General features: G+C 47.0%; 1 protein-coding gene across 3 annotated transcripts; it reads left to right on the top strand.

Annotated features, from left to right (window-relative positions):
* The first annotated feature begins 70 nt into the window (after positions 1-70).
* Positions 71-2,221, top strand: tmem81 (transmembrane protein 81). 3 transcript variants are annotated; one of them, XM_005750805.1, is made up of 7 exons: positions 71-105; positions 451-557; positions 767-1,038; positions 1,106-1,251; positions 1,438-1,553; positions 1,744-1,937; positions 2,010-2,221. In XM_005750805.1, exons 2-7 carry the CDS (start codon positions 533-535, stop codon positions 2,103-2,105), a joined length of 849 nt encoding a protein of 282 aa, XP_005750862.1. In that variant the 5' UTR covers positions 71-105; positions 451-532; the 3' UTR covers positions 2,106-2,221. The 3 variants fall into 3 exon arrangements, with proteins under 3 accessions (XP_005750862.1, XP_013770790.1, XP_013770791.1); XM_013915336.1 differs by having other exon boundaries at positions 752-1,038; XM_013915337.1 differs by lacking the exon at positions 71-105 and having other exon boundaries at positions 551-618.
* The last annotated feature ends 11,046 nt before the right edge of the window (positions 2,222-13,267 follow it).

Genomic DNA, 13,267 nt, shown 5'->3' with positions numbered 1-13,267 from the left:
ACAAAGTATTCCTGAGAAGGTCTCCACCCTGGAGATGTGGTCGTCACGACAACTTTACATTTGAATGTAAGCGCTGTTGGTGACACACTGAGCTTCACCCAGCAGGTGAGTTCACCTGTTTATTCAGTCTAAAGCTTTCTGTCTGCTGCTGATAGAGCTGCGACACCGTCCGGCAGACGTGTCACGGTTCCACTTTCCTGAGATTCAAAACGAAAATCAGCAAACTGAGACTAAAATCAGGGAATAATCAGAGTCATGAAATATTCATGAAAGAGAGAAAATAATGATGAGCAGTAAAATTAGACGAGGAAAGCGGATCTTAGCCACGAGCTGAAGGAAGCTAAAAGTCACAAAATCGTTGTTTGATAGTTACAGGCAGCCTGGCTCCCACGTTTCTTATCTCAGTGAAACGGAGTCACTGTAAACGGGTGCTTCTTTTTCTTCTACCAGGACCTCTGACAGAACGGAGACCTTCAGGCTATCCTCCTGACAGCATCACCTCCAACCACCACAACGCTTCTGCTGAGCTTTAATGTCACTCCCATCATCTGCTGGAGGTAAAGGTGCCATCCAGGGAGAACTTCCTGTCCTAAACCCTTAACCGACCAATCAGCACGCGTTAGTATGATGGCATGGTTTCTGGCACGTGACCCACGCTGGGTTCTCTGAGCCACTGAACAAATCGTGACCAAACTTCCTGTCAGGATTCAAAGTAAAAGTTGTGTCTTCATCATAAAATGAAAACAAACAGTCTTCTTCTCTGCAGATTCCCCATCGAACCTCAGAATGCAGAGCGTCGGGCTTCAGCGCCGCCTCCTCGTCTCTGTCTGCCTCTTCCTCCGCCTTCTGACCTCAGCTGAGTCGCAGCAGGTGGAGCAGCTAGTGGAGGAGGTGCAGAATGTCCCAGTGGAGGTCATCACTGAGAGCTCCCCCTGCAGCGCCACCTGTGGGCTGGGCCTCCGGACTCAGACTCTGTGCCTCCTAAATGACAGCAGGGCAGCGATGGAGGAGAAGCTGCCGAGCGGCGGTGAAGCAGAGGTACAGACGCAACACTGCTGAACACAGGAAGAGGAGGACGTGGTGACCATCTGTGTTTGACCTGCAGGTGACGGAGAAGTGCCGCGTCCGGGCGGTGCAGTGCATGGACACGTGGCAGTGCGGACTCCAAACCATGACAGTCACATCCGGACAGAGGGTGGAGGTTGACTGTGTGGGAGACGTGATGGAGGCCACGGGGAGGTTCTCCTGGAGGTGAGGAAGAGGTCTCAGTTTTAAACCAACCTTTGGGACGGCTGGACCAGACGGGACGTTTGGACAATGAGACGACAGGACTAACCTGCCCGAAGACGGGCCCTCATCGTGTCCTTCAGTTTTAGATTCCATGTTTATTTTATTCTGATCTTCAGTCGGACTCTGTCGGCTTCTTTTACGGCTCAGGGTGTCGTGGCGTTACGCCCGAGGGATCATCAGCACTGACGACGCTCTGCTCGCCCGCTGGGACGCTCCCGAGCTGGACCGAGTGGTTCTGGACCCCGTCAGAGAGGAGGATGCAGGTGAGCGCACCTCTGCACGTGCTCAGTCAGACCCACATTGTAGAAGTGACGTGATTCTGCTGGGATACACCGTCTTTATTTGTGGGTCACTAACCTGTAAAAGCTCTTCTTCTGTGGTGACGCTGACACGAAAGGAAAATATTTGTGAGAGTGAAGCTCGAATCAGACTGACTCCTCCCATCGTCCTCAGGGACGTACCGCTGTGACGTGCAGGACGCCGCCTACCGCAGGGTCAAACGGGCTTACTGGGGCATCCGGGTTCTGCCCGTCGGCGTCCTCAGCCTGGACTACGACAGCTCGCTGGCCCTTTGGGATGAAGGCGAGAAGAACCAGACCGAAGAGGAGGAGGAGCAGAGGAAGATCTTTCCCTTTGCTCTCCTTGCGGTACGTTTGGTTTGGAACACGTTCATTTAATGCTTCTTTGTATTCAAAGTTTGGCTGCTGCTTTGGTCACAGATGGGCGTCAGCGTAGCGGTCGCTGGCGTCTTCGCTGCTCTGCTGAGAGGCTACGAGGCGATGAAGAGGATAAGGAGGAGGAGAAGAGGGATTTAAAGGCGTCTGGTTCCTTCTGAATCTGCCAACCTGCTTCAAATAATTGAAAATCGTTTTTCAGGAGTTTGTTATTAAAATGAATGACAAATAAAACCCAAACCTGCAGATACACGTCACCAACAGGTTTCAGTTTGGTACGCGCTTCATTCTGCCGGGTGCAGTGCGGCCGTGTTCCTGTAGATGGCAGTGTGGGCTCAGCCCTGATGAAGCTCTGCAGCTCATAAATCAGCTGCTGCATACAAAGCTTTTTATCCACATTTTAAAATATTCTTTAGGAGTTGTGAAAAAACTAGTGTTCCTTTTTTCCAGCATTCCAGGTCACAGCTGGAACATCTGTGCGCTGAGGTGCATCCATGTGTGTTACAGGTGTGTTTGAGTCTCAGACTGCAGGGCAGCTCCAGCCAGGCAGGGAAAGCATTAAAGACTGCCCTCCGTAATAACCAGCATGGTGTTGTTGGCAGTGCTTTGGTGCTTCCGTGGAAAGGCGTCTCCTCAGCAGTGATTCTGCTTCACAATAAGAAGCTTGTTTTAGCACAGGTCAGGTGAACGAGGCCACGATGCTGTCGAGCTGAGTGAGCGAGCGGGCAAAACAAACAAAGTGATGATGATGAGCTCGCTGTAACGGATTCATGTCCTGGTGGAAGCAGCCCTGCGACGAAGCACGGAGGGGGGTCAGGTAGGCCTACGTCAGGACCATTTACTGTCCTCAGCAGGGAAACAGTCAAATGTAATGCACATGTGGTTCATGACTAATGCACCCATCTTAATGTTGTGACTCAGACGTTACATGGTCTTCACTGCACCCTCTAACTGGTCAGACTGGTAGTTGGTGTAAAAATGCAATGAAACTGGTTTTAAACGATGCCCCAGTAATAACTCGTCTTCCCAGGATCGCTGTCCCGTTTTTTTTAAAATGATAAGCCACCCTGGGGTTTGTGATGAGGACCCAGAGCAGTAACATCTCTCTCTCTGCGGGGCTCTCATTTATGAAATGGAGCGTCTCACTCTGAAAAATGTCGTCTGTAGCAACGTCCAATCAGTGTTTGAGCATGAAAACCCAGCCAACGGCGCTCTGATCAACACATCTCCAATCAAAACAAACTGATCACACCTTTTGATTCCCCTCTATAGCGTTTCCAGCCATAGACCAAAAACATGACCACCAATGAGCAACATGTTGACTTAAAGGGGAGGAGCTAAAACAGCTTGTTTCAAGCAGAGGTGAGCGGCTGATTTACCAAAGAAGAATAAAAAGAATGAAAAATGTGAAAAGGTTACAAAGGAAGGAAAGCACAGCTGCTGCAGAGAAATCAGACATGTGAGAAGAAAAGTCGCTGCACATCAGATTATTCTTCCACGTTACTAAAAGTGAGACTGAAACCTGGGAAGAAGCCAGCCAGAGGTAACGGACTGATCAATATCAGCCCTCTGTCATTAAGACAGGACAATCTGATGGATTACAATCATTATTTCATTAAATGAATCATCAAGAGACACCTTTAGTGTTCATTCTCTCAGCTGCAGCCTCAGTGCTGTTGAACAGTTTGAGAGGAAATAAAGTAAAATCAAATAACATTGGGTTGTAGTGTTTTAGGGTTGTATCGAAATACTTAAGGAACAATAATCCTGTCGTAAAATTTAAATATATATAAACAATATATTTAAAAAATGAAACAACAAAGCTGACTGACTACCATACAAAGACAGTAAGCAGCACTGGCAAACTGCCGGCCCTCTGCAGATCTTTACTCACATAACCTGCTGTTAGATGTTAGCTTTGCTGCATTGCATGCAGATGCATCCCCGTAAGGAGTAAAGCACCATCGCAGTGCAGAAGTCCCAGGATGAACATCTCACTCTTCATCACTAAGTGAAGAAAATGAAACCCGAGGTTTCTCCTCAGCACTGCTTGTTTTTGTCTACCTATGACATTTTACTTGGTGGTTGTTTGCTGCTTCTGCTAACTGTACAATAAATCGCTCCTTGGGGATAACAAAAAGCACCCACCCGCTAATCAATCCGCTGGTAGCAGGGGTCAAATGAGAGTCGACAATCTTTTCAAGTATAAATCAATGAGTCAATTCATCAATGTTTGAATAAAATCTCTAAATAATTCATTAAATCTGAGAAAGTTATAAAACATAAACATTGCACAAGGTCACCTGGTTCTGCTGTGTACTCTGAGGTTTAATGTTTGAAATATTTAAAGTGTGGATTAATGTTTCCTCTTCTGTAGGGAACAACGTGCCTCATGTTCCACTGATTATCTGTAGACGTGTAGTATTCAGTTATTGATTAGCACACGTGCAGGTCAGGGGTCAGCTGTGGGGCCGTTTATGACCGCCTCTCTCGAGGACACTCATTTCTGCCCCAACTCTTGCTCCATACATTATCTCTGACTGCCCCCGAAGTCATTCTGTCCTCTCTGTCAGAGGCAGCCGTCAACATAAAGAGCTCTGCTCATGCGGGATTTGCAGACGGGTTTGGGTCTCCTCAGCGTCACCGCCGATCCGTGCAGCGCGACGACACGAGGGTTCGCTGATGGTTTGCTGACTGGGCGACATTAGATGGATGAGCTGTTGGGTCTGTTCAGCCACTGCAGACCCGGCAGCTACACTGTCTGTGGATTAAGGAGTCCGCCGTGACCCTGCAGCTGTAAACTGCTGAGCTGGGAGCACCGCCTCCTCTGTGCTGTCTGTACCACGATAAACCTCTGTGAATCCTAAAGTCCCCTGACGGCGAGTCATCGCAGTGAGGAACCATCCTCTGCTGTCCCAGGGGATGATGGACGGGAAGCGTTTCCACCACTTCAGAGCGGTCTGATGGATGGATCGTGAGCCTCTGCAGACACTTCTCCTCGAAAACCAATTAAAGCTAAATGTAAGCAGCCCTCTGTCACACTATAATCTGAAGATTAGAGCAGGAAAGGCGACTGATGGGGCGATCTCCAAACACAGCATGAACGTGTTACTCTGCAATTTAATCCTGAGTGAAGGCGTAATTACAGCTGTCAGCAGCCATTCTGTGTCAGCCACTGTTTAATGGCCTGAGATGACTCTGAAGAAGCTCAGCAGCACACGCTGGCTTTAACGAACTTTGTAGAAATCCTGAAACCTTCTGCTGAAGTCCCACACAGCCCAGTCTGAGCTCTGCAGGCAGTGACGCTGATGTTGGACTATGCCAGCTAATCAGAAATCAGCAGTGTTGGCCAAGTTACTTTGAAAAAGTAATTAATTATAGTTACTAGTTACTTCTTCAAAAAAGTAACTGAGTTAGTAACTGAGTTACAAGATTCAAAAAGTAATTAATTACTTGAAAAGTAACTATTGCGTTACTTTAAAAAACCTTTTAACCCTCTGGGGTCCAGGGTGTAATCGGCCATTTTCAACTACTTCTGATGTTTCCTCCACATTTCACCTTTAAACACTATTTACTTTGTCTTGTTTGGTCTCATCAGCACAACCTCACGTGTCTGAATCTGCAGTCATGCTTTCATTTTGACTACTGTAGTAACACAACTGATCTCTGATGAATTAACCATTTCAAACTGTTTACACAACAATCAGCTGTTCTTCAATAAGATGCCACAAATTATTTGTGCCACTGCAAATATTTCTGTCCACTATAAAGGAAACATCACAGCCTGATACCTGCAGGTCTGACAGCAGCAGGTGTGTCACTCCTGTTTCTACCTGCAGACAGCAGTCGCCTCATTGTTCTGACACACAACACAAAACTATCCACAACACTACACACTAACTACACAACACATTAACTACACACTCCAAACACGCTGAACGTCACAAATCTCTCACATCTCAAAACTCCACAGCTCCTGAAACTTCCAGTGTTTTAGGAGCTGTGTTGTTGTTTTTGCTCATAAGCAGAGAGCGTCGCTGCTGTCCTTAGACAGACGTGACGAAACTATTGAGGAAGAACACGCGTATATCTTGTTTATTATCACTCTGGTTTTACTGGCCTATCACTTTATAAACTGGTATATGTCACCTTGTTGCTTTGTCTGTAAGTGGTCATGTGATTGACCACGACTACTTTACTCTTCCTCAGTCAAACAGCAGCACTCATGCGATTGTTTTGCCTGCTGAGCTCCAGCTGTTGTGCCAGACAGAGATCGTGATCACCGTCCGCGGGAGCACAGCTGCTTAAAGCTGTAGCGCCCAGATTACTTACAGCTACTTCCTGCAGCTGATATAAGATGCTGTAAACTGAACACAGCTTCAACGTCTGGTTGTTGAAAAATAGTAACGGACCTTGTTAGTAACGGTAATGGCGTTGTAACGACAGAAATAGTAATAAGTTAGATTACTCGTTACTGAAAAAAGTAAGGCTGTTAGTAACGCCGTTATTCCCATCACTGGAAATCAGGCCATTTATCCAGTCTCCATATAGCCACGCCCACATGTCTTCATAAAAGTAGGCGTGTTTACTTGGAGGAGAAAGGAGCGATGCTGTTGAGGACCTTTGTGTCCTCCTCGTCGTACACCTCGGGACGGACGGCGGTCAGGAACAGGAACATGGAGCAGGAGGAGCTCAGACGGACTCTCTGCAGCTCAGTCCAAGAACAAAGAGTTTCCATGTTCATGTTTGCTGGTATGAGTCTGTTCATGGAGTGCGGTTGCAAAGCCACGTGCAGGCTGAAGGAGTGGAAATAGCGCCCCCTATGTGACATTTACCAGCAGACTGTGGGCTGGCAGGAGCAGGCTGTTCATGTTTTACCTCTGTTCTCCTGCGCAGGGTTCTCCACAGACCAAGCTGTCTCACGCTGAGCTCAGATCAGGGTCTGGAGGAGTTCTGAGTTGGTCTTAAAATGAACCTGAAATCTTGGTAAATAACCATCCCAAGAACCAGACGTTTTCTCTGTGTCAGATTAATCTGAAGCATGTATCGATCACATCACGATCAGGAGTCTTTCTCTGAACAGATCCGTCCTGTTTCCTCTCATATTTCTGTCAAGTTGCTTCTTTCAGCTCTCAGTGACAGACTGGAGACGCAAAGTCGCTGCAGAGGGACACATCAAAGCAGCCCGAGGCTCAGACGGCAGCTCATCACATGGCAGACTTCAAACACCAGAGCGAGGGAGGACCCTGATGAAGAGGACACGTTCTTCATCATTTCTCACTCCTCGAGTCTCTCCCAGCTCACTCACAGCAGATAGAAATCAGCAGCCCAGAGCTCAGAGTCGAGCCACACAGGTCCAAGAGCACCGCACAGAGGAAACACGTACACACAGATATGTTCGATTTTTGTTTTTGTGGAACATTTTTAAGATGGAATTTTATTTGCATAATCACAACAACATTGACCTCAAGGCACTTTTATATTATTGTGTGGTAAAGATGCAACAATAATACAGAGAAAACAGAGACAAACCCAACAATCATATGACCCCCTATGAGCAGCACTTTGGCGACAGTGGGAAGGAAAAACTCTCTTTTAACAGGAAGAAACCTCCGGCAGAACCAGGCTCAGGGAGGGGCGGGGCCATCTGCTGTGATTGGTTGGGGTGAGAGAAGGAAGACAGGATAAATGACATGCTGTGGAAGAGAGACAGAGGTTAATAACAGATATGATTTAATGCAGAGAGGTCTGTTAATACATAGTGAGTGAAGAAGAAACACCCAGTGCATCATGGGAATCCCCGGCAGCCTATGTCTATTGCAGCATAACTAAGGGAGGATTCAGGGTCACCTGGTCCAGCCCTAACTATATGCTTTAGCAAAAAGGAAAGTTTGAAGCCTGATCTTGAAAGTAGAGATAGTGTCTGTCTCCTGAATCCAAACTGGAAGCTGGTTCCACAGAAGAGGGGCCTGAAAACTGAAGGCTCTGCCTCCCATTCTACTTTTAAATACTCTAGGAACAACAAGTAGGCCTGCAGAGCGAGAGCCAAGTGCTCTAATAGGGTGATATGGTACTACAAGGTCATTGAGATAAGATGGGGCCTGATTATTTAAGACCTTGTATGTGAGGAGCAGGATTTTGAATTCTGGATTTAACAGGAAGCCAAAACAGGAGAAATCTGCTCTCTCTTTCTAGTCCCTGTCAGGACTCTTGCTGCAGCATTTTGGATCAGCTGAAGGCTTTTCCAAAAAAAAAAAAATGTTGGAGTCTGGTGCCTCCATACTTCTTTTAGCTACAGTCTGTGGTTCCACCTCTGGTATTTGTCATGGTTGATGATGGCCGACCATGGGGATGTGAGGAAGGAGGACCCAGTCGCGGAGCTCTGAATGCAAGCAATGCGTTTATTTACAGTGAATGGAAAATAACAATAAATCCTTAGTGCGTTCCCGACTCCTGTGACATGTCCTCTTCCCGGTGTTAGCGTTCTTTGTTCCCGCTCCTCAGTGTCTGAGCACCTCATGCTCGCTGCCCTCGCGTCTACACACTTCTCCCGGGGAAATAACAAAGAGGCAGCCGTCAGACTCACCACAACGCAGCAGACTAAACTTACTAACTGGCCAAGAGACTAACGTGAAGCCACGCAGTGATCCAGCATCGGAGAGAGCTCCACCACAGTCTTAAGTAGCTCCTCTGAGGAGGCTTGATCAGCTGTGTGATGGTCTTCAGGTGTGGCCAACCACATGGCAGGGCCACACCCACCAGGTCTGAAGGTGCCTGTAAACAGGTGCTCCCAGATACACCTGCATCCACACACACATACCTGCAAGCAGGGAGAACGAGGGACAGCAACACCAAAAACATATATAATATAAAACAAGTCCATAACTGCTCAGGGACCCTGGGTCGCTCAGATCCAGGTCCCTGACTGTATTAGCACTGAAGAAGAAAAAGAAGCATAAAAAAGAAGCACAATAACAGAGAAATCCAAAAGCACAGCATGCAGATCGTGAATGTTTGCGTCTCCTCTCCATCCGTTCCTTTCTCCCGAGGAACAGACAGATGTACAGATGTGGTTGAAATGACACGTTTTAGGTTTTGTGGGTGTTCTTGGGCCATCGTCTCATCCCAGACTCTGAAAGTGATGAGTTAATAAACACTGCAATGGCAGCTGGCTGTGTGATTAGATTTTTTCTACACCTGCACAGGAGACAGAGCAGAGGCAAAAACAGGTCGTGAAGTCGACCAATCACAGAGCAGATCTGAGAGGCCTTTGTTCGAAGAAACAATGGCGACATTTTGAAGTGCAGGGATACAGAAACCACTCAAGCTCAGTGCCCTCGGAGGACGTGTTTAACATTCAAACGCCGCAGAGTTCGAGGCCCTTCAGTGAGATCGTGATTATTAAATACCCGACACTCAGCTCGAGCGTCCCTGGAAGCCTGAAGCTCTGAGAGTCACACGGCCGCTCCGTCCATTACGCAGCAAATACTCGCTTTATTCCTGGTTTTACTGATTACACTACACATGCTGGTGTCCGGACCGTCTGTAAGCAGGATTCCTCTCTAGCCTTGCCCGTGGTCTGGTTCTTCAGGTGATCCAGTCTTCCAGCTCCTCAAAGCTTTCTGACATAAAACTCTGAAAAGACTCTGGAGGGTTATTTTCATGTCAACAAATCCAAATGTAAACACATCCATCAGCTGTCTTCTTATAATACAGGAGCTTCTCACACCGATGGATGCTAACAGCCTGCAGGTAGATGCAGAGTTCCTCATCCTGGATCCGATCCGTTAGCTCTCAGGTGCGACAGGTGGACTCTCTGATAGCGGATGCTAACATCCATTAACTGTGCTGTTAAACGTGACCTGAGTGGAAGTGATGTCACAGAGGGACATGTGTTGGCAGCAGAACAAGCGGGCCGTCTACAATCGAACATTCAGGTCTCCAAAGGATGGATCAAAATTTGATGCAGCGCCCTCGTCAGACTCTCCTCCTTCAGCGTCACCTTGGCCTGCTTTTGTGGTTCTTGTTGCTCTTCTCAAAACGTTTCACTTATCGGAGTTTCAGTCGTCCCTTCCACAGCGCTGCGGTCCACACGCTCAGCTGTGACGCTTTGGTTGTCACGAATCCGTCTGTCTGGCTTCCATGTCTCACCTTCAGTTATGAGCGCTTCTATTGGATCAGCTTTTAAAGGCTCACTTAAGTTCATAATCTTCAGCTTTGGTTTCAAACTTCTGGTGTTTCAGCATTTTTAAAGGTGGAGGTGAAGGTGGAGGAGGAATTTTTGCAGGCAGTGGAGATCATGTGAGTCTCCCTGAATTATTATTCCAGATTATATTTACAGCAGGAAGTGATGAAAAAGAGCAGGAAGTGAAGCGTATGATGGTCAGAAAGTCCTGGATGCAGGCAGACCTCTGTATGACTCGGCCTCCATGTTTCCATGTGTGGAGCTGTGCAGAGGACGCAGGAAGAGGAGAGCAATCAAACACAGATAAAAAGAGTTTGAGCTGCTGTGGAAATAAGAGTGTGAAGGAAAAGGCCAAAGTGTTCCAGCTCCCACCCAGCCTCAAATAGTGCGGTGCTCTTAACTCTGCAGCGGCTCCCATTTACCCGACAGGAAAGAGAGAAAGGACGCGAGTGAAGAGGACAGCAGCTCCTAATGGACCTGCTGCCAAACGGAAAATAACAGCAGCTGATGGACGGGTGGATGGAGGGAGGGAAAGAGAGAGCACAGAGAAACATGGATACAGCTGTGCAAACAGCTGTGCTGAATAACAGAGAGTCAAACTCATCTCACACCGCTAAGCTTCCATCATCCACAGCTCACAGTTTCTCCTCCTCCTGCTCAAAGCTGAGTGCTGGGAGGAGCTGGGGCTAAAGCTGTGGACGCTTCACACAGAAGTCTGACCAAACTGGGCAAAGACCAGTGTGAAAGAACACGAGGAGGCAGGCAGCTGGTCTGAAGCGAGATGTATCCCAGGAGGAACAGATAGTTTTGGATTTTGTTTCCTTTGGTGTGTCTATAACACAGCTGGGTTGAAGCTGAAGATATTTGGTTAATTTGTGTATTGTTAGGACGAGCAGTCGACTGTCGGGGAAACTTGTCATGTAAAGTTTGTTTAGCTAATCTGTGCAGGTGAATTTGTCCTGACTAAAGGCATCAGGAGAAAAGCACCGGGCTGCTCAGTCACTACTGTCACGAGTGTTATACTGTCAGAGCAGCAGCTGGACTTCAGGTGCAGAGTCCAGCCTGTGTTCTGTCTCCTGTCACATCTGTAAGGACAGTAACACACTTCAGTAAGTCCTCATTAATCATTATAACGGATTAAAACAAAGCCCAACATTTGTGTACTGAAACGAGCTAAATGTTAACTCAAGCTGCCAACTTAAGTTAACATTTATGTTTCATTTTTCCAGAAGAAGAGCTTCAGAGTGTGAGCACAGAGAAGGACCAGCTTTATTTCAGATTTGAGATAAACTTTCAGTTTGTGGTGGTTCTGTTGTCTTTGTGATTACAGGAGCTGCCCTCAGATTCAGACTTCAGCACCACCCAGTGACAGCAGACAGATCATCCAACATGTTCACATGTTAACTGCAACATGAACTGATGAAAGCAGTGCAAAGGTTAAAGTGCCACACGTGCTGCAGTGAAAGCTGTTTATTGATAAAGTTAAAGACAAAAAACAAAAGGATGAATCACTCCTGTAACTGTGTCCCTGTACATCAGCATTAACAGGACCTCAGCTTGGTGTTTCACAAAGCTGCTGATCTCAGACCTGCACAGCTTCCGTTTTAAACACTTCATGTACTCAGCTGCATGAAGAGCACGTTTGAGTTTCTCTGACACAATTAAATAAAACCTGATGAAGGTCAAAGGTCGTCACTTGTATGTTGAACTACAAACAGTTTTTTGCAGATAGTGTTTTTTTTACCATAAAGTGATGCAGAGTTATTCATACCAGAGTAACCAGAGAGGATCACATATTTTTAAATATATAACTTTCTACAGGACTGAATATAATATCTTTATGTAAAAGTCCGGAGCCTCTGGGGAGTATCCGAGTATTTATAACATTACACAAACCAAAGGTCTCATCACAGTGTTGATGAAATGCTGGGTTTATCCATCTCCTGGGGCGGGCCTATGGAGGAGTGATGAAGATTTCCCTGTGAGGGAGCTGCTGGTGAAGATGATGAGTCCTGCTTGATCAATGCCATGAGCTTCAGTCTTCCTGGTGTTTCTTAAATGATGCCTCTCTCAGTGGGTCAACAGAACATCTGGCACAGGACAGCTGTGATGGAAGAAAGGCAAGAAGTTTCTCCAAACCTCTGGACCCAGAAACCCAGCTTGGTCCTGATGGTCTCCCTCACTAGTTTCTCTCCAGGGTGAATGTAGCTGTTGATGATGTGGACTCTATTATTAATGAAAAGAACAAACTACACTTGTATGAAACCTGCTGCTGTTGTTTTTAGTCCCCTGGCTGTAGAGTGCCAGTCTTCTGTTAAATCTCAAAGGACAGCATTATTCTGATGTTAACAGTAACTCTGGGCCTCTGTGGAGTGAGCAGCTGAGCTCATCTCTGTCTACCAACGGGTAACAAAAACTGAGGAGTGCTGAATCATTCACAAATATTAGAGTAGCAGCAACAACAACACAGTGCGTATGCCAAGAGCTAATCTAGCAAACGAATTACGCACAGAGTGACTTTAGAGGAGCGATGAGCAAACACATGCTAACTGCTTTCTCCTCTTCCTCACGGCCTCTCCTCCTGTCCAGTTATTCGTCCTGTGTCTTTGAACAGGTGCGACGGGAGCGAGGCTACATGCTCTTTGAACAACAGTGTTTCTGGGTGTGAGCTCAGAATGAGACGCGAGTCCTGACGTGTGCTGAGATGGTTTCACGCTTACAGCTGTGTGTGAATAAAATGGGAAATCAGTAATAGACACAAACGTGTGAGATAAAAAATGTGTAAACACTGATCAGCTCAGAGTCCAGCGCTCACAGAGACGGGAGGGAGGAGGGGGAAGGTGAGTCCTCACCTCTGATTTCAGTCAGTCACTTGATTTCTATGGACCAAACGCTGAGAGCACAGAGCTGCTGTCAGCAGACGAAACAGGAACGACCGTCTGAAACCATCAGCCATGATAAATAACAAGAAAATGAATCAATTACAGGAAGGAAGTAGCTCCATCCTCTCACTGCTTATTAGCTCGCAGCGCCGCTCTGCACGCCAGCATGTCAGCAACTGCACACTGATGTTTCGTGTGAGTGTGTGTGTGTATGTGAGTGTGTGTGTGTGTGTGTG

Source organism: Pundamilia nyererei, unplaced genomic scaffold (assembly GCF_000239375.1).
Source record: "Pundamilia nyererei isolate P.nyererei 1_Seehausen unplaced genomic scaffold, PunNye1.0 scaffold00288, whole genome shotgun sequence".
Lineage (NCBI taxonomy): Eukaryota > Metazoa > Chordata > Actinopteri > Cichliformes > Cichlidae > Pundamilia > Pundamilia nyererei.
This window is presented reverse-complemented; position numbering and strand designations above follow the sequence as displayed.